Below are 22,712 nucleotides of genomic sequence, written 5' to 3'. Positions count from 1 at the left end.
AAAAACGGGACAGGAGGTGGGGCATAATAGGTGCCTATATAAGAAAAAGTCCCGAAAAAGGGGACTCTCCCTTTAAAAATGGGACATCTGGTCACCTTAATCATAAGATGGTTTGGTGATCTTTGCTAAATGAGTATGTTGGTCTTAGTGCAGTTTCTGCTGGAGAAGAGTGCGCATCATACATGCAAACAACATAGCAGGTGCCAAGTGGCCCAAGGCATTGGAAACCTCAGCAAAGAGGCCAAACACTAAATAGTCCTAGAGGAGTGAGCTTAATTCTTCACATCTAGAGGCGATTTCTACAGACATGCAGGCTAGATGTCTAGCGTGGTGTGTATATATTGTCCTGCGACTCTTCTGCAGGGCTGTCAATCTGCCACCTTTCACTGATAGTCAGGTACATGTGGCACACAGACTGAGGGGCAAGTGACAGTGGAAGCTGCATCTTTTACATTCTGAAAGAATAAAGTAGTGATGCTGCAAGTTGTCTCCTGGGGCCTATCTATACTGGGGAAATTTAAAAACCAATTTAGCGGAACCAGTTTTAAAACCATGTGAGCCATAGTGCAGAGCTGACTTAAGGAAGGCAGGTCCTTTTTTAATGAAATGGAGCAGTCTTGAAAGTAGCTCAGTAAAAATGGGTCAGGTCACCTAAAACCAGATCCACAGTACTATTCTAACCTGTTCGAAAAGATCCCTAGTATCGACAGATGGATAGTGTGTCTCATCAGTGGTTCTGCTTTAGGCTGGGAAGACAGACAGCTGAACATCTCACAGGCAACTTTTAATAGTTGGTGAATTAAGCATAGAACTTGCTCTGCATACTGTTCTATAGAACAAGAGTCACATTATCTAACTTGACAAATTGTGTGAAGAAACACATGTTGAGTCCATCGCAAATGGAAACTAAGCCCGCCTCACCTTGAAAACTTAGTTCCCAAGACAATTGCAACCCATTGGTATCTGAAGAGGGCCATTCCTTTTAACTATGAATTGGTAAAGCAAAGCAACAGTGAGGAATTGGAATGATATTCCAAGCCCCCGGGTGGCCAAATCTTTCAGTGAAACCATTATTAATGTTTTTAAGAGCCTAATTCTCCATGGCATCTCATGCAGTTTTTTACACCAGTGCACAGCAAGTGTAATGACTGCATGCTGTCAGGACAATAGAGAATGGGACCCTAGAGGCACTGAAGATTAGCAAACGAGTTTAGAGGGCTGAAGGGAACAGGGTGTAAAAATTTCCAGTTGTGTCTGGAAAAATGAGTAGCAATAAAGCTACTTGGACATTGACAAGAACTTTGGCATTGATTAAACGCTCTGAGTTTAACAAAAAAAAAATGTATTCCTACCTGGAACTTCCCTTATTTGTTTTAGTTACAATTTCATGTGCCTGCTACCCTAAGGCCACTTTACATCGGCCTGGCAATGTAAGGGGTGCTTAGAGTGGGTAAGATGCTTTTATACTAATGGAACAGTGTAAAGAGGCCTTAGAATAAATGAGAATCCAGCACAGGTTCCCAAAAGAGCGCTGGCTCCTCTCTTTTGCATTTTTGGTCTGATATTTATATTCAAGCCTAGATTTTTGTTTAGTTATTTAAAGTGCTTAATTTAGATAGATAACTGGTGTGTACTAAATAACACAGCCTTGCTAATGAAATGCCTTCATTTTAGCATTTCCCTACAGATGAATTACCACTGATTCAGACTGTTCTTAGTTGCATGGTCCATTCACGGTCTAAAGCATGGCATAAACCGTGGCAAGGTGCAAAGTAGAGTTAAACTTTAAAATTTATCTGATAATTGCAAGGATCAATCCAAGGAGAAGCCCTCTTGAATGTCACAGAGCTTGAAAATCAGAAACTAAATCTGCTCTGCTGAGCCTTGCAGTTATATTGCATGATGTAATATCCCAGTTTATTCTTGGTTCCTGATTATGTAATTCAACTTGCTTCACATTTTTGTTAGTGTAATAAATTATGGATGGTTCAAATGTGTTTTGGTCAATGTTTTTACCATTAGTTTTCCTCCCCAGTTTCCCTATTTGTGAACTCACTTTTTAGAAAGACATCGAAGAAACTGAGCTTTGCAAACATAGTTAAGACTCCATTGTCATGTCACATGCTGGCACTTATATAACTGAAATAGTAAAAAGGATCTGAGAGGATGTTAAGTGTCAGTGGATCTGATAATTCATGAAAATGCATAATTTACATGACTTTCTCTTGTAAACTTCATGTTGTTTTTTTTAATTCCAAGATGGAGAAGTGTTGGGAAATCAATCCAGCTCTCAGAAACCTACAAAAATTCAGTTTCAGTTCTGAATCAAGATAAAAACATCCCAGTACAAAACTTCTAAGTTTGTAGCCAGTGCAACTGGTCAGGAAAGTGTTTTGGTGGGTTTTTTTGGTGTCCCCTCTATGAAAAATGTTGATGATTTAAAAAAAAAATCCAACTTTTTTTGAAGGGGTTCTGAAAAAACAAAGCTTTTGCAGTTTTCAGCTAACAAATTTTTATGGCCAAAATCTCAGTTTTTTTGTTTGTTTTTTGATGAAAGATAGAAAAGTTTTTTGACAAATGATATGATCTGTGCTAAGAGTGTAGCGAGAGTTCCCTCTCCAGTCTCCTTAACATCTGATTCTCATCCTGCAAGTTCTTCTACAAGCAGGATGCCATAAACTTGTCTGGGTAACCAGGCTGGCCATTCTGGCTCCTAGCTCTATATTGTGCAAGACACCCCAGAACTGATTGCCCTGTGGTACTACCGGTGCTGTTTTATGGGCTTCGCCTGCTGAGACACTATGGGATAACTGCTCAGATTTTTCCAGTATGCTGTGACATCAGCCATGGTTACAGCAGGTGGCATGAATGGTGGAGATGCACAAAATGGTGAAAAGGGCTGCTGTGTGGACACAGCTCAGCCGGGCTTGTTGCAACTGAGTCAAATGAGTTTGATGAACTAGTTACAAAAACGTAGTTGCATCTGGAGTGTAGCTCCAATGTAGTTGCAAGTTACAGAAGTGGGGTGATGGACGGTGCTGACAGCTGTCACTGATTCCAGGCAGTCAATCAGGAAGGGCAAGTTTGCAGTTAAGGCACTGGGCTGCGATTCAGGAGATCTACATTCAGTTCCCCACTTTGCCACAGACGCCTTGTGTAACCTAGGCAAGTTGTTTAATCTTTTTGTGCCTCATTTCCCAGATGAGCATCTTCAGTCTTCATTTGTCTTGTCGATTTAGATCAACTCTCCAAGGCAGGGGTTGCCTCTTACTTTGCATAGACCCAGCATCTACCCTAATGGGGCTCCAATCTCAGCTGGGGCCTCTAGATGCCACTACTAGTAACACACAATAACTGGTCCATCATTTTGAGATACAGTAAACTACTGGCCTAGAATCTGGCCATTGAGCAGATTGTCCTCACAGGACATTCTAAAGGAAGACAAATGGATACAAACTGTAGATTGCCAAAGAAACATTTTTGTGACTGGAAAATTTCCCCTCTAGAGCATTTTCTGCCCTGGAATGTACCATGCACAGAAGCAACTGCATCTTGCTCTCCCTGTATGTGGACACAAACGTACATGGCTTCATAAATCTTTCAGCTTTGTTGCATTATTTAACACTGAAATCTGCAGAAGGGCCATGCAAATATATGTGGTCTAAAAAAGTCCTGCAGAAAGGAGAGGATCGCATGACTCAGGTCCAGCCAACTTTAATGTTAATGGTATAAAACATTTGAGGCAAGTTGATTATAAGTTGAGGTGAAAACATCCTTGTTGCCTAAAGGAGCAGGAGCTCAGATGAGCAAGCTGCAGTTTGAGGCTTTTTTCCCTGCTAGAGGTGATGAACAGCATTTCTGGATCGAGAGGTTTTAATGCTTACATTTCTCATGTGAATTTCCAGCTGGTGACTGGAACAATGTTGGCCCTGGCAACTGAAGCACTGTGTCCACAGAACAGAAACAGCATGATCAGTGCTGGTTCCCCATGTGGGTTTGGACCAATGTGCATAATCCCTGTTCTGGAGGACCGAATCTTCACAGCTCATTTAATCTTTGGGCTCCCTGCTGAAACATCCAGCAAGGATACCAGTTGTGATGCTCACCAACGAAACTCACCAATCCTATTTCACCGAAGAGGGTTGTCAAGCAGCCATTGGAGGATAAAAATACCATGCGATCTTTAGCAACCAAAGTAGTGAGAGGCCTCAATTTTATACTTCATCCAAAAGGCAGCACCTTCAGTAGCATTAGCCCCAGTCATCAGTTAAGTAGTGATGCAGTTGGGAAGAACTTGCACTGAATCATCAATACTTCCCATAGCAATCTGATTTTCTGTAGAAGTCTCCCGTCCAATTAGGTTGCATTACGAGCTGGCTTCCACTTTCCCAGAAATTTAAAAATAAAAATCTCCACATCTAATCTTGCTTCACAAGTTTTTGCTGATTGCTGAATTTTGGGACAGGTCCAGAAGTCTGCTTTGTATTGCTCTAAAAATTATTTCAATTTATTCAGATTTTAAGGCCATGAAGGGGCCATTATGATGATCTAGTCTCGCTTCATGCATAACACAGGTCATAAGAACTTCACCCCAGTCAACACAGTCTTAATACTAGGAGTTGGATTTGAAACCAGGCATTTAGGGGCGATTGTGACCTTAACCCCTTGCTTGGTCACTCCTGCCATTTACAGTGTTGACCACTTGATTGAAGATGCAGACGAACTTCAGCTCCTTCTGAGCTCATTGTGGAAATGAATTACTCCAGACTTACAATGTGGTCTCAAGAACCATCACATCAAAGACCAATTTAGCCATATATTCTAGGTCTGAGCATTCTGCAGCACATCGATCATTCAGTAAAGATGGATCGGAAGCAACCAGCTAATTCTGTGAAAACAAAGATTGCATGAAAATATATAAATACTTGCATATAATCTCTAGGCAGAGAACAGTGACTGGGTGCAAAGACTTCTGATCTGGGCCAGGATGCAAAGTCCATTAGAATCAATTGGAATCTTTTAATTGACTTCCATGGGCTTTGGATGAAGTTGCTGGTAGCCTAGGAGAGTCTGATAGCTGACAACTGAAGGCTGGTGTGGTGATCTGAGCCAGAGCTTTGGGTCTGATCCAGTCCTAGCTGAAATATCTACTGCTGGAACTGTTGCACATTCTCTCTCTCTCTCTTTCAGAACTAGTGCCTATAGACAACCTTAAATGGCTGCTTGCCCAAGAGGTTGTTATAGAAGGCTGGTGGTGGTCTGAGGAAGCATCTCAGGCCTGGGATGAATGCTTGGGCTTAACAAGGCTAACATTTCTGGAGTTTTTATACCTCAAGCCCTCTTGGGAGGTAGCTAAAGCAGTGATGAGGAGGAAGTTAATACCAATTACAACTGTATGGAATCACTGATTGATGTGGTGAGGTTTGGGAGGCAAGCGATGGAAATTCGTGCATGGTCTGGGAGTAATAAAGTGTATCAAAAGTGCTCACATCTGGCAGTAGATTAAGAGAGTAAGAGATTCATAAAGCACAGCATTTAATGACTCATTAAGTGCCTCTTTTTGAGTATGAATTAAAGGGGTAAGTTTTATCTTTGTGGCTAATAGAAAAAACACTTTACTAAATATGTTAAAAGGAAGGATGCCAGTCTTGTAGAAGTCTCTCTTATCAGATCTCTAAAAGGTTAGGTAGGGATTTCTTTTCAAAAGTTGCATATGAGCCAATTCTCCGGGCAGAGCGTGAAGAAAGGTAAACTACATTTCTGATCTGGAAAAATATTTTGGAGGATGAAGTTATGAGATGGTTCAGGAGTGTCCAGTAGCACTAGCGGCCTAGATAACTTTCCTATGGAATACTGTGCCGTCAAGGCCACTGCTAGTGATGGGACACCAGACTAAATCCACCTGTGGCATGATCTGGTATGGCAAATATTTTGTGACACATCTCCTCACTTGCTCTGGAAAGAGTGTAGGGGCATCTTTGCTAAGTTCTTATGGGAAAACTTACCAGCCTGCACACACAACCTGCTTGACCAACTATTACCAGATGGTGATGAGAAACTAACAATATTTTATTTGCTTGTCAAAGACCAAAAATTAGTTGCTGTGAGTAGAATTTTGCAAGGTGTGAAAGGGTCTGATTTGCCTATGTAGAAGAAGTGAGGCAGAACAGACAAAGGAAGTAACTTAGCATTCATGGATGCTTTTAAAAGTTATCAGTACTGTTTATAATGTGAATAAAGTGGAGGGCTAAGCAAGAATTTCTAGCTGAAAGTGAGATCTGGCAGAAACATTTGATGATCTCTGCTGTGTCTCGTGGACATGGGGCTTAGAGCTCCAAGGATTTTGCCTTGAGCTCATCTAACTGGTTTTGTCATGGTGAAAATGTTGCTTCTCTTTCTTAGTCAGTAAGTAAGCAGGATGAAAGTGGCTTTTATTTTAATTTACTGAGGCACTGCTTGAGTTTGTAGGGCCTGGCAGTTTTGGGGGGGAAAACTGTTTTGGCCTTTGTAAATGGAGCAGGGTTGAGTTGGGAGTTGCATGAGAGGGAACACCCCAGGATTATTTTCAGAGTCACTTATGACCACCCTTAGAAATTCTGTCTGAATCCATGTGCAGCGAAGCTCTTGTCTGCTTTATTCCCTACATGTTATAATGCAGGACAATCCGCTGGATGTTAGAATTGTTTGTTTTTAAGAGTCTACCTTGTTTTCTTCTGCACTCCAATTTCCTGTTGACTTCTGACTGTGTTCTGCACATCTTTCATACAGGTCTGACTGGAAGGTATTACCCTGGATTTCTTGCTCATGCAAATTGTCCATTGAGTTGAAGGATGGAACCTGTGTAGATCAGACTGAGCTTCTTTTGGAAGACCCTTTTTAGAACTTTATTTCTTACCTAAGACATGTACTGTCGTTAATATTAACCACATACAGCAACTGAATCTGAAGAACGACTAGCCAAAGACTTAAAAAGTAATAGCAAAAAAATGTTCAGTACGTCAGAAGCAGGAAGCCTGCTAAAAACCAGTGGGGCCACTAGATGATTGAAATGCTAAAGGACCGTTCATGGACGATAAGGCCATTGCAGATAAATTAAATTAATTCTTTGCATTGGTCTTCATGGCTGAGAGTGTGAGGAAGATTCCCACACTTGAGCCATTCTGTTTAGGTGACAAATCTGAAGAACTGTCCCAGACTGAGGTTGTCATTGGAAGAGGTTTTGGAACAATTGTAAACTAAACAGTAATAAGTCACCAGGACCAGACAGTATTCACCCAAGTGTTCTGAAGGATCTCAAACGTGAAATTGCAGAACTACTAACTGTAGTCTATATAACCTATCATTTAAATCGGTTTCTGTACCAAATGACTGGAGGATAGCTAATGTGATGCCAATTTTTAAAAGGGCTCCAGAGGTGATCCCGGCAATACCAGCTGATAAGTCTAATTTCAGTACTGGGCAAAGTATAGCAAAGAACAAAATTGTCAGACACATAGATGAATGTAATTTGTTGAGTAAAATTCAACATTTTTTTGCAAAGGGAAATCATGCCTCACCAATCTACTAGAATTCTTTGAGGGGGTCCATGTGGACAGGGGGGATCCAGTGGATATAGTGTACTTAGATTTTCAGAAAGCCTCATCAAAGGCTCTTAAGCAAAGTAAGCTGTCATGGGATAAGAGGGAAGGTCCTCTCATGGATTGGTAACTGGTTAATAGGAAACAAAGGGTAGGAATAAGTGGTCAGTTTTCCAAATAGAGAGAGGTAAATAGTGGTGTCCCCCAGGGGTCAGTACTGGGACCAGTCCTATTCAACTTATTAATAATTGATCTAGAAAAAGGAGTTAAACGGTGAGGTGGGAAAATTTGCAGATGATACAAAACTACTCAAGATAGTTAAGTCCAAAGCAGACTGCAAAGAGCTACAAAAGGATCTCTCAAAATTGGGTGACTGGGCAACAAAATGGCAGATGAAATTCAGTGCTGAGAAATGCAAAGTAATGCACATTGGAAAAAATAATCCCAACTATACATATAAAATGATGGGATCTAAATTAGCTGTTACCACTCAGGAAAGAGATTGTGGAGTCAGTGTGGCTAGTTCTCTGAAAACATCCACTCAATGTGCAGCAGCAGTCAAAAAAGCGAACAAAATGTTGAGAATCATTAAGAAAGGGATAGATAATAAGACCGAAAATATCATGTTGCCTCTGTATAAATCCATGGTAAGCCCACATCTTGAATACTGCGTACAGATGATGTTGCCCATCTCAAAAAAGATGTATTGGAATTGGAAAAGGTTCAGAAAAGGGCAACGAAAACTATTAGAGGTATAGAACGGCAGCCATCTGAGGAGAGAGAAATAAGACTGGGACTTTTCAGCTTTGAAAAGAGATTATTGTATGTCTTCCCTTAGTTAGAGGTCTATAAAATCATGACTGGTGTGGAGAAAGTAAATAAGGAAGTAGCATTGACTCTTTCTCATAACCCAAAAAGTAGGGGTCACCAAATGAAATTACTAGGCAGCAGGTTTAAAACAAACAAAAGGAAGTATTTTTTCATACAACGCATAATCAACCTGTAGAACTCCTTGCCAGAGGATGTTGTGAAGGCCAAGACTATACAGGGTTTAAAAAAGAACTAGATAAGTTAATTGAGTATAGGTCCATAAATGGCTATTAGCCAGGATGGACAGGGATGGTGTCTCTAGCCTCTGTTTGCCAGAAGTTGGGAATGGGTGACTGGATGGATCACTGGGGCACCTGGCATTAGCCACGGTTGGAAGACAGTATACTGGGGTAACTAGATGGACCTTTGGTCTGACCCAGTATGGCCTTTCCTGTGTTCTTAACTGTCTGTGCAGCTTTGGCCCCAAGTTTATAGAGTCCCAAAGAGGCAGTTTATACTGGAGAAAACCCTAACACTTTTCAGTGGAATCTTCTTATGCCAGATTGAAAGAGTATACATCTGTGTAGCTTGCACCATATGAATCTGGTTTAAACCCAGATAAGGCTGTCCACATAGGGGTTTGCATCAGTTTAACTAAATTAGATTTTGCACCAATTTAACTTGATGTAACGTCTGTGTGCAGACAAGTCCTAATGTTCGTCTCCGAGGCTCTTACATATGCACTGCCGCTAGAAAACAGATTTTGAATTGTGACCTTTTATTATTTTAATTTGTCTTAAGTCACTGGGACACTTTTATTCCTGGTCTTTCACTGAAGTCAGTGGAGTTACACCCTGCCCATTATACTTTGCTGTAGTCAGTGTAGGGAAGGCCAAACCCCGAATAGATCCACTGCTCCAGTGCAGCTTCGATTTCCCATGGACCTGGCTGTCCTTAAGCAATGACCTTTTGCCTCTGTGTTATAGATGTAATGTGCAATGTATTGTCTGTGTGATGATTATATGAAAGTGATTTCTAGCCCTGTTTTCTCTCTGCAGGCTTGAAGACCATTGTGGGTGCCCTAATTCAGTCTGTGAAGAAACTGTCAGATGTAATGATTTTGACAGTGTTTTGCCTCAGTGTCTTTGCTTTAATCGGCCTGCAGCTGTTTATGGGCAATTTGAGGAACAAGTGTGTAATATGGCCAATTAACCTCAATGAGAGCTTCCTGGAGAATGGCACCAGGGGGTTTGACTGGCAAGAATACACCAACAATGTCTGTAGGTATTTCTGCAGCAATGCTCTCTGAAGTCTGTTTCCTTTTTACATGACTAAATGTTGTTGGCCAAGATTTTCAAAATGACTTGAGATTTTGGGTGCCCAGCTTCAGGCACCTTAAAGGCCTTGGTTTCTCAGCACTTTTTGGAAATTGGATCTCTTTAAGGTGTCTCAAATTGGGTATCCAGATTCACTTTGGAAAATCATGGCTTTGTTCATTTCAGCATGGTGAGTGCTGTTCCTAAAATAACCATTGTCCACTGGACTGGTTAGTATAAACTTGTCCTTTTTATAAGGTTGCAGATCTGGAGGGGCCTTTGCAAAGCTCTGTAGATTTGTGCTCAACCTAATTTTTTTTGTTTTACATCAATGTGACTTTTGCTTTGAGATTCAAAATCCCCAGAATGGTGGTCTTTTCCACCTTCTCAAAGTAGCTAAAACACAATTCTGCCTAGAGTGTAGATGGCACTGGAGAGTGTGTTGTCCTTGACTCTGGAGTGTGCTGTGAACACCAACCATGTTTTAACTACATCAGAGGATGGTTGTGTTAGCGTTCCATAGTGCTGGTTCATTTCCAGAAAAAGTGGAACCAAAAACTCCAAAGAAAAAATTAGTTGAAATCACCAAGTTTCACTGTTGTATTAATTTCAATGGAATAAATAGTTCCAAAGATTTAAAGGTGTTAACATGGCCCTGCCATGGTCCAATGTTAAGTAGTTTTATTGGTATACAGCAGGGGTCCCCAACACGGTGCCCACGGGTGCCATGGCACTGGCAGGGACATCTAAATGCACCTGCATCCTAGCCGGCGGTCGAGCATCCGCCGAAATGCCGCCTAATTTCTGCGCCATTTTGGCGGCGATGCCTCTCGATGACGCCACTTGCTGCTGACAAGCGATGTCATCAAGAAGCATCACCGCCGAAATGCCGCAGAAATTCGGCGGCATTTCGGTGGATGCTGGACCGCCGCCGCGGTCCTCTGTCTGGCGCCTGCCAGACGAAAAGACTGGGGACCACTGGTGTACAGAGATCTCAGTCTGCTTAGTACCATGGCAAACACATCATTAAATTTCAGTACATCTTTGAGGATCAGGATGTCAAAGACCCAATGCTGTCCCAGTGAAGCTGGGGGTTCCAGGAAATGTTGCAGGTGGCAGCCATGATGGTGAAGCTCACTTCTTTTAGTCAGCAATTGTGTTCACTTTTGCCTCCTTGCCCTGCAAAAGTCTTGTCTTTTGAGGACCCAAAAAGGGAATGATGAGAAGAATAACAATCCATCCTCTCACTATTTTGTCTACAGATTAGGTCTAATTTCTGACAATCCACTTTTGGTTCATTGATTTCCAGTCCCTCACTTTTCTTGTTTATGGGCCTGATCTTAACACAGTCCTTGAATTGTATCAGTTGGCCTTTTGGTTTAGACTCATTCAGTCTGTCTCTACCTTTTGCACTTTTTCCCATCAATATTTATCGTTGTAGATTGTCACACCTTATAAACTTCTATCTCCTTTCCCACAGTTAGGCTTACAAGTGCAGTAGGCCTACTAAGCCCCAATTATCACATCATCACCTGGTTTCAAGGACAAACCCTACACTGTGGCCCATGTTTCAGGGCTCACTTGATACTCGGCCCAGGTTTGCAACCTGTTTGTCCAATCCAGAGTGAGTTCTGTGCCTCCAAGCTCACAAACAAAGCTTTTTACAGCCCAGTCTGTTTAGTTTTAAATGTAGAGTTTGTAAAAGCTACTTCCTTGCCTCAGGGATTTCTTCTCTCTGGCTGTGTCTTATCAAGTGTTGTTCATGAGTGGTCAGCCAAGATTGCATACAACTCTGGAGAGAGGGCTTTAGGGATTGAGAAAGTGGCTCATGTATTTGATTCTTAAATCCTGTTTCTATAGCAGGGAGGCTCCCGGCATCAGGGCATGGGGCACAATAAGCTTCTCTCTAACCTCCACTGAGCTGTTCATGCTTTCTTTGTATTAATCCTTGACCTGACCCCCACTTTCCCATTGTATCTATGTCCAGCATCTTCTTCCAACTGCCATTCTTGCATCCTGCCTTCTGTCTCTTAGAGCCTTATCTTTGTGTGTCAGTCAGCATTGATTTAGAAAAAGTCCATGCATTTGGAAAGGATATGTGCAAAGAGACCTACAGAGCATGCTGAACCATTTGTAACTAGTAGTTTAGTTGGAAAACTAGGCCTGTTTTCCTTTCCTTTCTTTTCCTTTCCTTTCCTACTTATTTGCAATAATTCTAACAGTTTATGCAAATTAATTGCAGCCTATGAGGCATTTGATTATTCTCTATTCATGGTGTGCAGCCGGCTACCTTTATTACCTGATATCTGTTCTTCATCCTGACTGGTTGACTTTTATAAAATGGGGATAATGAATCCTAAATAATCGTGGTTGTGCCCAAATGCCATGTAGATACAGGTACTAGTTCAAAGAACAGCCTATTCCCCAAACATTAACAAGAGCAAAACCTTGTCCCAGAATAAAATAAGCTGTAAAGATTGTGAAAGGGAACAGCTAGGAAATGTGTGTGAATGCTGTCAGCTCTGCAGATGAAAGCATTGACTTGACTCCCGAGCTCCTTATTTGGTTTCACTTGGTTCTTATTCGCCATATTTCCAATTGAAGTGACTAGTAACTCCTTTTGTACTTGTGCAAAGCAGGTGAACATGCTACCATGCTGGTAGGGTTTACACAGGTGTAAGTGACAACACAAAGTGCAAGGTAGTGGGGAATCAGGATCCAGCTCTTTGCAGCTCCTTCCTTGCCTGCCGACTCTTGAATTAACTTGCTCCAGTGTGCCAGCGATTCATTTGTATTTGCACTCAAACAGCTGTATTAACTTCCAGGAAGAACCTAGATGACTGCTCTGTTAAGACTTCTATAATTTTGTAATATGCTGAGTCCATTAAGTGTGCAGTGTGCATACATATGTTTAACATTTTTTTTTTCCAGCAAACTTTTACACAATCCCTGGGGCCCTTGATCCTTTGCTCTGTGGTAACAGCTCAGATGCAGGGTAAGTGTTGGACTTCATTAAAAGTAAAGAATGTCTTTCATCTCCAATGGCTTTCATAGAGCTTAGTGGTGGCAAAGGCTTAGAGGTAGTTAGTTCTATGTAGCCTGATCTCCTTTCATTGAATGCACCCCCTTAGTATCGGTCTCTCTACTCTGCATGTATCATGCCTGACACAGGGTATTTGTGTAGACTTGCTGGACTGTGGGGTCATACGTAAACAAAAATATAACATCTGTTTTAAAAAGGCACTCATTATTTGTGGTTCATTTTGCATCACTTAAAATTAAGCAACTGATGTGTATGAAATGTTGCAAGCTACATTCTCCCAGCTCACTAGCAAATGGATCATAGCTGTACTAGGATGCGATTTTCAAAGGAGAATTGGGAAGTTAGCAGCACTGTTCTTGTTGTTTCTCAACGAGAATTGTCCTCCTAAATCAGTTAGGGCTTTGGGCACCTAACTACTTCTAAAAATCTGGTCTTTGGATATTTGAAATCCAGTCCTGGGTGCCCAGCTGCCCATAGCTCTTTGAAAGCTTCAGCATTCACATTTAATTACCTGAAGTATAACTGATTTAAAATCTATGTAATACATGCATGTATGTAAATACAGATAATGGTATTTCCAGTGGCATTTGTACATTAATTCTGTTTAGTCAAAAACTTACAGTTGCTGGTTAATTTGGGTCACAGTAGAAAACTTGATTAGCATAAAAGCAAGAGAACAAAAAAATGAATTTATGGGCTGTTCGCTGGTCAATAAGTTGGTGGTTCTCAATCTAGATACCGATGGTAGGTCCATGTCACATCACCTACCATCACCACAATTCGTACCGGATGGCCTGCAGCACAGCGAAGGATAGAGGGCTGATCCAAAGCCCACTGAAAAACATGAAAAAATGCCCATTGGCTCAAGGGGGCTTTTGTTCAGATCACCAGTGGGTATGAAGATTGTAGGCTCTTACCCCTGTAGCTAGCCAGTCCAGCTCAGGTTTGGTCAGGCAATATGAATAATCTCGTACTGCTGCATTCTGAAGATAAGGGCTTCTGTCTCCGGGGTTGTCAACTGCCCTGGTTTTTGCCAACCACTTTATCCACGTGAAAATAAAACCCAGATAAAATGTTGCACCTTGCTGCTGTGAAAGTCATCACAGCCTTTGGCAACAAGCCTCCTGTTAATCTGTTCTTATGTCTCTTACAATATTGATACCCTGAAACTGCTTTCATCTTTTTTGCAGCCAATGTCCAGAGGGCTACACATGCATGAAAGCAGGAAGGAATCCAAACTATGGCTACACAAGCTTTGACACTTTCAGCTGGGCTTTCCTAGCCTTATTTCGCCTTATGACTCAGGATTTTTGGGAAAACTTGTATCAGTTAGTAAGTAGATGCATTGCTTCTCTTTTGCTTCCAATGTTTTGTTGCCTCTAATTCCATACACATTTGTGGGAGGATGGGGAGTTTTTTAAGGGTCTGAGGGAGCCACCCGCAAGTGTATGCCTGTGTGACTTTGGAGGAATTGTGTTTTTAAGGAGGGGAAGAATGGCACAAGGGAGAGCGCACGTAGCATTCTTGACTGTTTTCAGCCTGGAGATTTTTCTGTTTTGCTAAATCTTCTAAGATTCTGTGGTGAATGCTGCAAAATTGTCATACTGTATGTTGTGCATATGCTGCGCACCTCAGCTTTGCTGATACTCTTGTAGCATAACACAGGGCATCTAGGTGCTTTGAAGGGCAAACTGTATCTATGTTGTCTAAGAACAATTCAGACTTCTCTTTCAGGTTGGCATCATGCTGAACCAGCATTGTTTCAAAAGAATCTCTGTGCTTGGCATTGAGTTTCATACTGTATTTCTGAATCCCTTAAAATGTCCATCCTTTGGTCAGATTTACAACCTTTATTCCTGCCTGACATAGCATCAGGCTTGTTCTTAAAGGAAGGAGAAGTCATTTCACTGCTTGGGGCCCAGAGTTTGTTGGGTGTGCTGTATATTCTAAGTCTTTGGAATGGATCCTGCCAAGAAATTAGATAACACTTTGTATGTGTGGTACCGATGCATTTTTCTTTAGAATCCTCCATCAAGAGAACTGTGATTGGCTGCTCAGATCTGTATTGTAGACAGTCTCTTCTGAATCAGTGATAGGGAAATTGCTGTCTCTTTTTCAGACATTGCGAGCAGCAGGAAAAACTTACATGATATTCTTTGTCCTGGTTATCTTTGTGGGGTCATTCTATCTGGTCAATCTGATCTTGGCTGTGGTAGCCATGGCTTATGAAGAGCAGAACCAGGCCACACTGGAGGAAGCGGAGCAAAAGGAAGCAGAATTCAAGGCCATGTTGGAACAGCTGAAAAGGCAGCAGGAAGACACACAGGTTACAGTTTTGATTAATACTTTTTTTAGGTTATTATAATTTTTTTCTGGACCATTAATTACAAACCAGAGTCATATAATTATGAAAATACAGTAATGAACAGAGTGGTGTGTCTGGGCCTCACTAGGCTCTGTTGGATGGAATTAGAATTGCTCACCCTGTGTTCCTATGCCCAACACATTGCTAACATTTTTTTATGGAGTTTCTCCTTTAGCTAAACTGGCAGGGGCCTGCCTTTTGTAGCAAGAAGACAGGGTTCTGTGTCTGCTACCTCTGTGACAGTCCAGATGTATAGCTACAGATTCATTCTGTTATTTGCATTACACTGGTAAAAGCATCTTTCACCAGAGAATGTCAGAACAGCTCTCGGTTCTAGCTAAGCCTTGCTATACCCATGCAAGACAGATAAGTATTATTTCTACCTATCAGAGAGAGGACTAAACTGAGGGACAAAGAGGTGAAGTTACTTGAACCAAGGGGAGCCTGCAGCAGAACCCACAAGTTCTGGATCCCAGTCCTGTGCTCTAACCATTTGCACAAAATCCCCATTTTGAGGAGGAAGCAGAATTTAGGAGTCTGGTGTCCTGATCTTGTGCACTAAGCATTAGAACACACTACTTCCCAGAGCAGGAAAGAGAGATGATGATTCCTGGCTCAGCCCCTATGCTGTAACAATTCCACCTCACTGTCTCTGCCTGTGAGAGATGTCTGTCATTTTTCTGTCTTACCCATTCCTTTTCCCTGTCCACTAAATAAGGAACAAATTAATTTTGTCCCTTTCCCCTCAGGCTGCTGCCATGGTCACTTCAGCAGGGACAGTCTCAGAAGATGCTGTGGAGGGTGATGGCAGGGGGAGGGTGTCTCAGAGCTCTTCTGAGATTTCCAAACTCAGTTCTAAGAGTGACAAGGAGCGACGGAACAGGAGGAAGAAACGGAAGCAAAAGGAGCTGTTGGAAGGAGAGGAGAAGGGTGACAACGAGAAGGTGTTCAAGTCTGAATCGGAGGATGGAATGAGGAGAAAGGCTTTTAGGCTGCCAGACAACAGGCTGGGAAGGAAATTTTCCATCATGAACCAGGTAACATTCCTTTCCATTATTAAGAGTCACATTTTCTGTCATATTTTTCTGTCTTGGGGCCTCAGCTGATGCCCTTTGCAATCCAAGGGAATCTTTCCAGTCCTTTTAATTGATGCTGGATCGAGAGGAAACTTAGGGCCCAATCCTGTAGTACCTGATTACACAGCAAGTCCTGAGTGTCCCTGTGAGCCCAGTGGAAATCAGGAGTAACTCCAAAGTCAGGACAGTTACACAGGTGACTTTCAATTAGACGTACGTGGATAAGTGCCAGATCACTTTTGAAAATGGAACTAAGGCTCCTAGGTCACTTAGGTGCTTTTGAAAAATTTACCCAACGTGCTTGAGTTCTATCACTTTTCCTAAATTTTTCTTTTTATATTAAATGTGCTGGATTGAGGGCCAAAAGGAGTGAAGTCCTCCCCTAGAGTCCAGCACAAAGGCATCAGCTGGGGATGCTTGCTCCCACCCTGCCACCCCAATATGGTTCAACCTTGGTTTCAGGGGAGTTCAGTCTCCATGGCCTGTTCATTCCTTGGCCTCTCTGCTGAGCCTGCTGCCAAGGATCTAGCTGTGCCTGTGATTTGTATCTGTATTACAACAGCACCTGTTGGCCTGGATCAGGGTCAAGACCCCATCATTAGCGATTGTCTTTGAAAAGTCGTGGAAGACGGGAGACTGGAAAAGGGCAAATATAGTGCCCATCTATAAAAAGGGAAATAAGGACAACCTAGGAATTATAGACCAGTCAGCTTAACTTTTGTACCCCGAAAGACAATGGAGCACATAATTAAGCCATCAATTTGCAAACACCTAGAAGATAATGAGGTGGTAAGTAACAGTCAGCATGGATTTGTCAAGAACAAATCGTGTCAAACCAACCTGATAGGGTAACAAGCCTTGTGGATAGGGGAGAAGTGATAGATGTGGTATATCTTGACTTTAGTAATGCTTTTGATACTGTCTTGCATGACCTTCTCATAAACAAACTAGGGAACCTAGATGGAGCTAGTATAAGATGGGTGCATAACTGGTTGGAAAATCATTCCCAGAGAGTAGTTATCAGTGGTTCACAATCATGCTGGAAGGGCATAACAAGTGGGGTCCCTCAGGGATCGGTTCTGGGTCCGGTTCTGTTCAATATCTTCATCAATGATTTAGATAATGGCATAGAGAGTACACTTATAAAGTTTGCGGACGATACCAAGCTGTGATATCACTTTGTTTTTCTCTCTACCATTCACACCATCGCTGTTCTTTCTCTTCTCCCTCCCAGTCCCTTCTCAGCATCCCAGGCTCCCCTTTCCTCTCCCGGCACAACAGCAAGAGCAGCATCTTCAGCTTCAGAGGGCGCTTCCGTGATCCAGGTTCAGAGAATGAATTTGCTGATGATGAGCACAGCACGGTGGAGGAGAGCGAAGGCAGAAGAGATTCCCTTTTCATCCCCTTCCGTGGCCGGGAACGGAGAAGCAGCTACAGTGGCTACAGCCAGGGCAGCCGGTCCTCACGGATCTTTCCCAGCATCCGCCGGAACGTGAAAAGGAACAGCACAGTGGATTGTAATGGCGTGGTGTCTCTTATTGGTGGCCCAGCATCCAATAGGCCCATGGGACGCCTTCTGCCTGAGGTGAAAATAGATAAGGCAGCTACTGATGACAGTGTAAGGAAGTCAATGAGTAGATAGTCTAGGCATGGCGGTCTGCCCTTTTCTGCTTTCCTGTATGCCGCCCTCCACGCCAAATGGACACCCTGATGGAATGAAAATTGGTTTGTCTAACCCCAGACTATATAGTCTGTACTGCCATGCTTCAGTTACTCCCTTCCTTTCTTTTTGAAGTAAACTACTGACCCACATCCACCTCCTGGCTTCCTGGGGGGAAAAAAAAGGCTTGGAATTGAGATAAGGATATAATAAACCTGCCATTTGTCATGGCAATTCTTAGGAACAATTTTTTTAAGAGGTGTGGGAAGGGAAACAGACCAAGATTTGCTGGAAAGTTTCTCCACAGCTAAGGAATGTTATTTGGGAACTTAAAGGGAAATAAAAGGCGGAGAAATTTTTAAAATCTCACCAAATTTAAAAGAAAACTCCTTTATGAAGGAATAAATTTTAAAAACAAATGTAAATAGGGCAGAGAATTTTGTGTTCAAAGGCCACGATCCTGCAATCAGTTCTAGGTGGAACAAACTCTTATGTCTGTACACTCCAAAGGAGTTCCATGAACTTCAGTGAGTAAGTGGAGCAGCTTTTGGGAGCCACCCCCTGCCTGGATCATCTTGCAGGATTGTCTTAGAGAGTGAGAGAGCAATTTCAAACAAAGAACCAAATCAGGCACCATGAGTGACAGCTTTGGGGAAGGGGGACCTATGAGAAGGGGGATCCAGGTGAAATATGAGGCTTAAAAGGGAACACTGTCAAGTAATTTAAGTCCAAAATATAGGTTTTGTTCTTTTTTGTAATATATATTACAGAACCTAGTAAGAAAGAAATGTTTTAATGGAATTAAGAAAATAATTTCAATGAAAACAGTTTTATTTTAGATTTAAACTTTCCCAGCATGGCACTAGTGCATGAGAAGCAGGAGGTGAAACTGACTATAAATAGAGCTGAGACTCTAACCAGTCTAGTTTCACTGCCCAAGTTGAATGAAATGCAGAAAATGAAACCATCAGTTTAGATGGTTGGAAAGTAAACTTAATTTAATTTTTAAAATCCTTCCATTGTAATCATCTCATCCTTCTGTGTGAAATCCTATAGCATTTAACAAAGACAATCTGGTGATCGAATTTTAAAAACCAGCCTCTGGAACCCTCGAGCATAATATAATTAGCAGGCCCCAATCCTGAAATCTGATTTATGCATATGAATCTGTTCAGTCATGCTGTACATCAGTTTGGCTCAGGTTGCCAAATCAGCAGGGACGGCTCTAGCTTTTTTGCTGCCCCAAGCACGGCAGGCAGGCGGCCTTCGGCGGCTTGCCTGTGGAGGTCCCTGGTCCTGTGGATTCAGCGGCTTGCCTGCGGGAGGTCCGCCGGTCACGTGGCTTCGGCATACTTGCCACTGAATCCACGGAACCAGCGGACCTCCTGCAGGCAAGCCACCGAAGGCTGCCTGACTGCCACCCTCGGAGGGACCGGCAGGGCGCCCCCTGCGGCTTCCCGGCCCAGGCACGCCCTTGGAGTGCTGGTGTCTGGAGCTGCCGCTGCAAATCACAGCGTTTACATTCTATAAGTTGTTTAGGGTGATATCTATTGAATCATATTGATTTAATCTCCCTCAAATTCTACAGGACTTTTCCACAAGGGAATTTTTTAACACAATGGAGGAAAATAATTTTTCTCTGTATTTTTTTAATATCTGATTTTTCTCTTGATGGTGACCTTTTAAAACAAAGGGTTGAATGAACTTCAGTTAAAAAATTCATTTAAAAATATGTCAACAAAACAAATTAGTCTAGGAAGCAGGAGAGAGCCTGTACTATTATGTGCTAGTTAGAAGGAATTGTTTGGCCTTCAATAAATACAAAGGGTAACAAGATCATTTGTGAGCTGTCTTAAAAAATTGCTTTTGGGGAAAATTCAGCTAGTGTGTTTGCAAATTCCAAGCAGTTTTTAAAAAAAATTTTGCAACATAAATTAATACCCTCTAATCCTTGATTCATCCTTGACTTTATTGACCCTTCCTTAGTTATGTTAAACTTTAGTTCTTACCTTCTTCCCCAGTTAGCATGTTAATATAACGTGTAGTTTGAATATTCTGTTCTTTTTCTAACACAGCATGGAAATATTAGAAACTATAATTAGCATGATGAATGCATGAAAGACACCTGAAGAGAGACTTCCGTATTATGTGATACTAGATACACTAGTTACTTGGCAGTTCTTTTTGATAACTGGCTATACCTGTAGTTAAACAATGCAAATGCCAATTAACCGTCATGACCACTGAGGAATCACATGGGTTATGCAGGATACCTTAGTCACTCATAGAGTAAGTATCTCATTTCCTTAAGAAAGGGAGACAGACAGCTGTTTAAGGCACACCTGTTCTTTTCACAAGCAACTGATGGCAGACTCCTATATTGAGGGCAAAGCAATAAACCCTTGGTAGCACACACAGATTTCTGGGCCTAGATTTGCTCCCATTGGGTAAGATTAGTCCTTTACAGAGCAAAGCCTAAGAAATGATTACATCTGTCTTGTATAACAAAATCCAGATTTTGGCTGTTGACTTGAATAGGTGTTGAGAGCTCTGGGCCCTCGCACTGTAGCCTGTCCTTAATTACCAGCAGGTCACATTGTTCTTAGTGGGCTGGAATGTGAGACGGTCTCTCCTGTTCTCAATGCGCTGCCGAGAGCTGACCACTTGTCATGACCCCAATTTTCAGATACAGGTACTGAAATAATCCCACATTTGGGGACCAAATGAGGCTGTATTGTTGCACAGTTGCCTGACTTGTGAGCACCTTGTGCTTGTGTTCACAAGATGCAGCCATATGACTGCAAATGCATTTGAGCACGGGCCAGTCCCTTTGACTGATGCTCCCCCCTCCTTTTTTTTTGTTGCTCAAGTAAAAAAATGACTTCTCTTTATTGGTTTTGGATAGATGTAACAATATACAAAATAACATCAGTGCTCTCTGTTGCACTAGAAGAAATGTGGAGTTTTTGCTGCTTTGTACCTCAGTGAAATTCAAAGAAAAATCTGTGCAAATGCTCTTTAATACTTAGAGTCTATAGTTTTTCTAAGGCTGCAAATCCTTGTGCTCATGCAGAAGAAATGTCTTAATTTCTGGTTTGGTCACTGTTTATGGAAACTAAGGGAGTGAAATAAATAGCCAGAGCAAACATTAACACAGATGGACAGTATGAATACAGGAAAAACTTATCTCACAATGCCCCCAGGTAAACGTCCACATTTCTCTCTGACTCTGTCTCTTTGAGGATTGTCTGCATTCGAAATTTCTATATAACTAAAGGAGCTAGGACACCTGGTCTCAATTCTAGCTGTAAGGGGTGGTATGTGGAAAGTATATAGTTGAGTGGTTGGAGCAGGAGACTAGATTAGTCAAGATCAGGGACCCGTTGTGTCAGGTGCTGCACAAATACATAATGAGATAGTTTCTGTCCCAAAGAGTTTACAGTCTAAATAGATGGGGCAGACAAAGGTGGTAGAAAGGAAGGACTATTTTTAAGTGACTAGCTAAGTCAGACAGGGAGTCTGTGGCAGAGGTGGGAGATGACCCAAGGTCTGTGTCCCAGTTAGTACATTAGCAACAAGCCAATCCTTCCTCCCATTGATTTACATTGGGCTTCTTGCAAAGCAAAGGACTATGCAGAAATTGCCAATTTTTTAAAACACTCCTTTTGGTTGGTCTTAAATATTAAAATACTCTACATGAAGAATATACAGGAAATACTAAGCTTCCAGTAACCACATTTTTTTTAAGCAGTGCAAAGTATTGCTGCAGCCTGAGGAAGCAGCATCCATAGTGTTACATAAGATAAAAGCATCAGGCTCGTGAATAAAGAATGACATCAGTATTGGAAAAATAAACCCTGTCTTATTTTCTCCTTTGGGTGCATGTGCTATCTATCTAACGTGACAGTTTGCAAAGTTTCAGACGGATCCCAAGTCTGTTCTAATCAGACATGTGAATTTTGCAGGGTACTACTGAGGTGGAAATTAAAAAGAAACCTACTGGGTCTCTCTTGGTCTCAATGGATCAACTGAATGCATCATATGGAAGAAAGGATCGAACCAACAGTATAATGACTGTTGTAACGAATACCCTTGTAGAAGGTGTGCACAATGCCATGTAATTTAGTGTGTATGTATGTGTTTGTATGTGCCTAGTGCCCCCTTGTGGCTGCCTTGGAGAAACTAAAAGACCTATTGCTGGTAACTAGAAGGAGATTGAAGGATGGTGGATTTGATCTCTGTTGTTTCTGCATCCATTTTGACTCATGCCGCAATGTGTTTGTTTCTGCATCAGTGTGACAATTTGGGGGTTGTGGTTCTTTCCTCCCCTGAAGTTTCGGTTGAGGAGAGGTTTGAAACTTAAATGTTTGGATTCATATAAGTTTCAAACCTCTCCTCAACTGAAACTTCAGTGTTTTGGGTGGGAGATGTGTGGAACTGGAATTCTGCCTGGCTTCTACTCAGAACCACAAATTCCTCCAGGTTCTTTTGAGCCATGGCTCAGTCTTGTGAACTGGGCCCCAAGTTGTGGCTTTGTAACAAACCCCAAACTGTGAGCTAGAAAGCTCTGAGCATTTTACACAGCTGTATTCATTCCCCTCTAGAACAATGCAACACATAGCTATTACCGTAAAACAATGTATATCACATTAAGGAGATTGGTGGAAAGACATTAAAGGAGGGGATCTGGGCAACAACTGCTTGTAGGCAGCCATGGAAAAGGTGGGTTTTGTGCTGTATTTAGCAGAGATGAAACCACAACAGCCAGAGAGGTTGGCAGTTTGGAGCAGAAGGAGGCAAATGGATTTTTCTGCTGAGCTGCTGTGAAGGCACCAAAGAATTGATGGTTAACTTAGTGGTGATTC

General features: G+C 42.0%; 1 protein-coding gene across 3 annotated transcripts in view; it reads left to right on the top strand.

The window, feature by feature from the left end:
- The window catches only part of SCN8A (sodium voltage-gated channel alpha subunit 8), a 129,974-nt gene that overhangs the window by 58,674 nt on the left and 48,588 nt on the right, over positions 1-22,712 (top strand). For 2 of the 3 annotated variants that reach the window (XM_030554892.1, XM_030554893.1), the window contains exons 7-13: positions 9,446-9,667; positions 12,635-12,698; positions 13,937-14,078; positions 14,866-15,072; positions 15,861-16,148; positions 17,422-17,772; positions 21,813-21,948. In XM_030554892.1, the coding sequence (XP_030410752.1) occupies positions 9,446-9,667; positions 12,635-12,698; positions 13,937-14,078; positions 14,866-15,072; positions 15,861-16,148; positions 17,422-17,772; positions 21,813-21,948 (1,410 nt within the window). Of the gene's footprint in view, positions 1-9,445; positions 9,668-12,634; positions 12,699-13,936; positions 14,079-14,865; positions 15,073-15,860; positions 16,149-17,421; positions 17,773-21,812; positions 21,949-22,712 lie in introns of those variants that run through there. The other variant, XM_030554894.1, reaches the window with a different exon arrangement.

This window comes from Gopherus evgoodei, chromosome 3 (assembly GCF_007399415.2).
Source record: "Gopherus evgoodei ecotype Sinaloan lineage chromosome 3, rGopEvg1_v1.p, whole genome shotgun sequence".
In the NCBI taxonomy this organism is placed as follows: Eukaryota; Metazoa; Chordata; order Testudines; family Testudinidae; genus Gopherus; species Gopherus evgoodei.
This window is presented reverse-complemented; position numbering and strand designations above follow the sequence as displayed.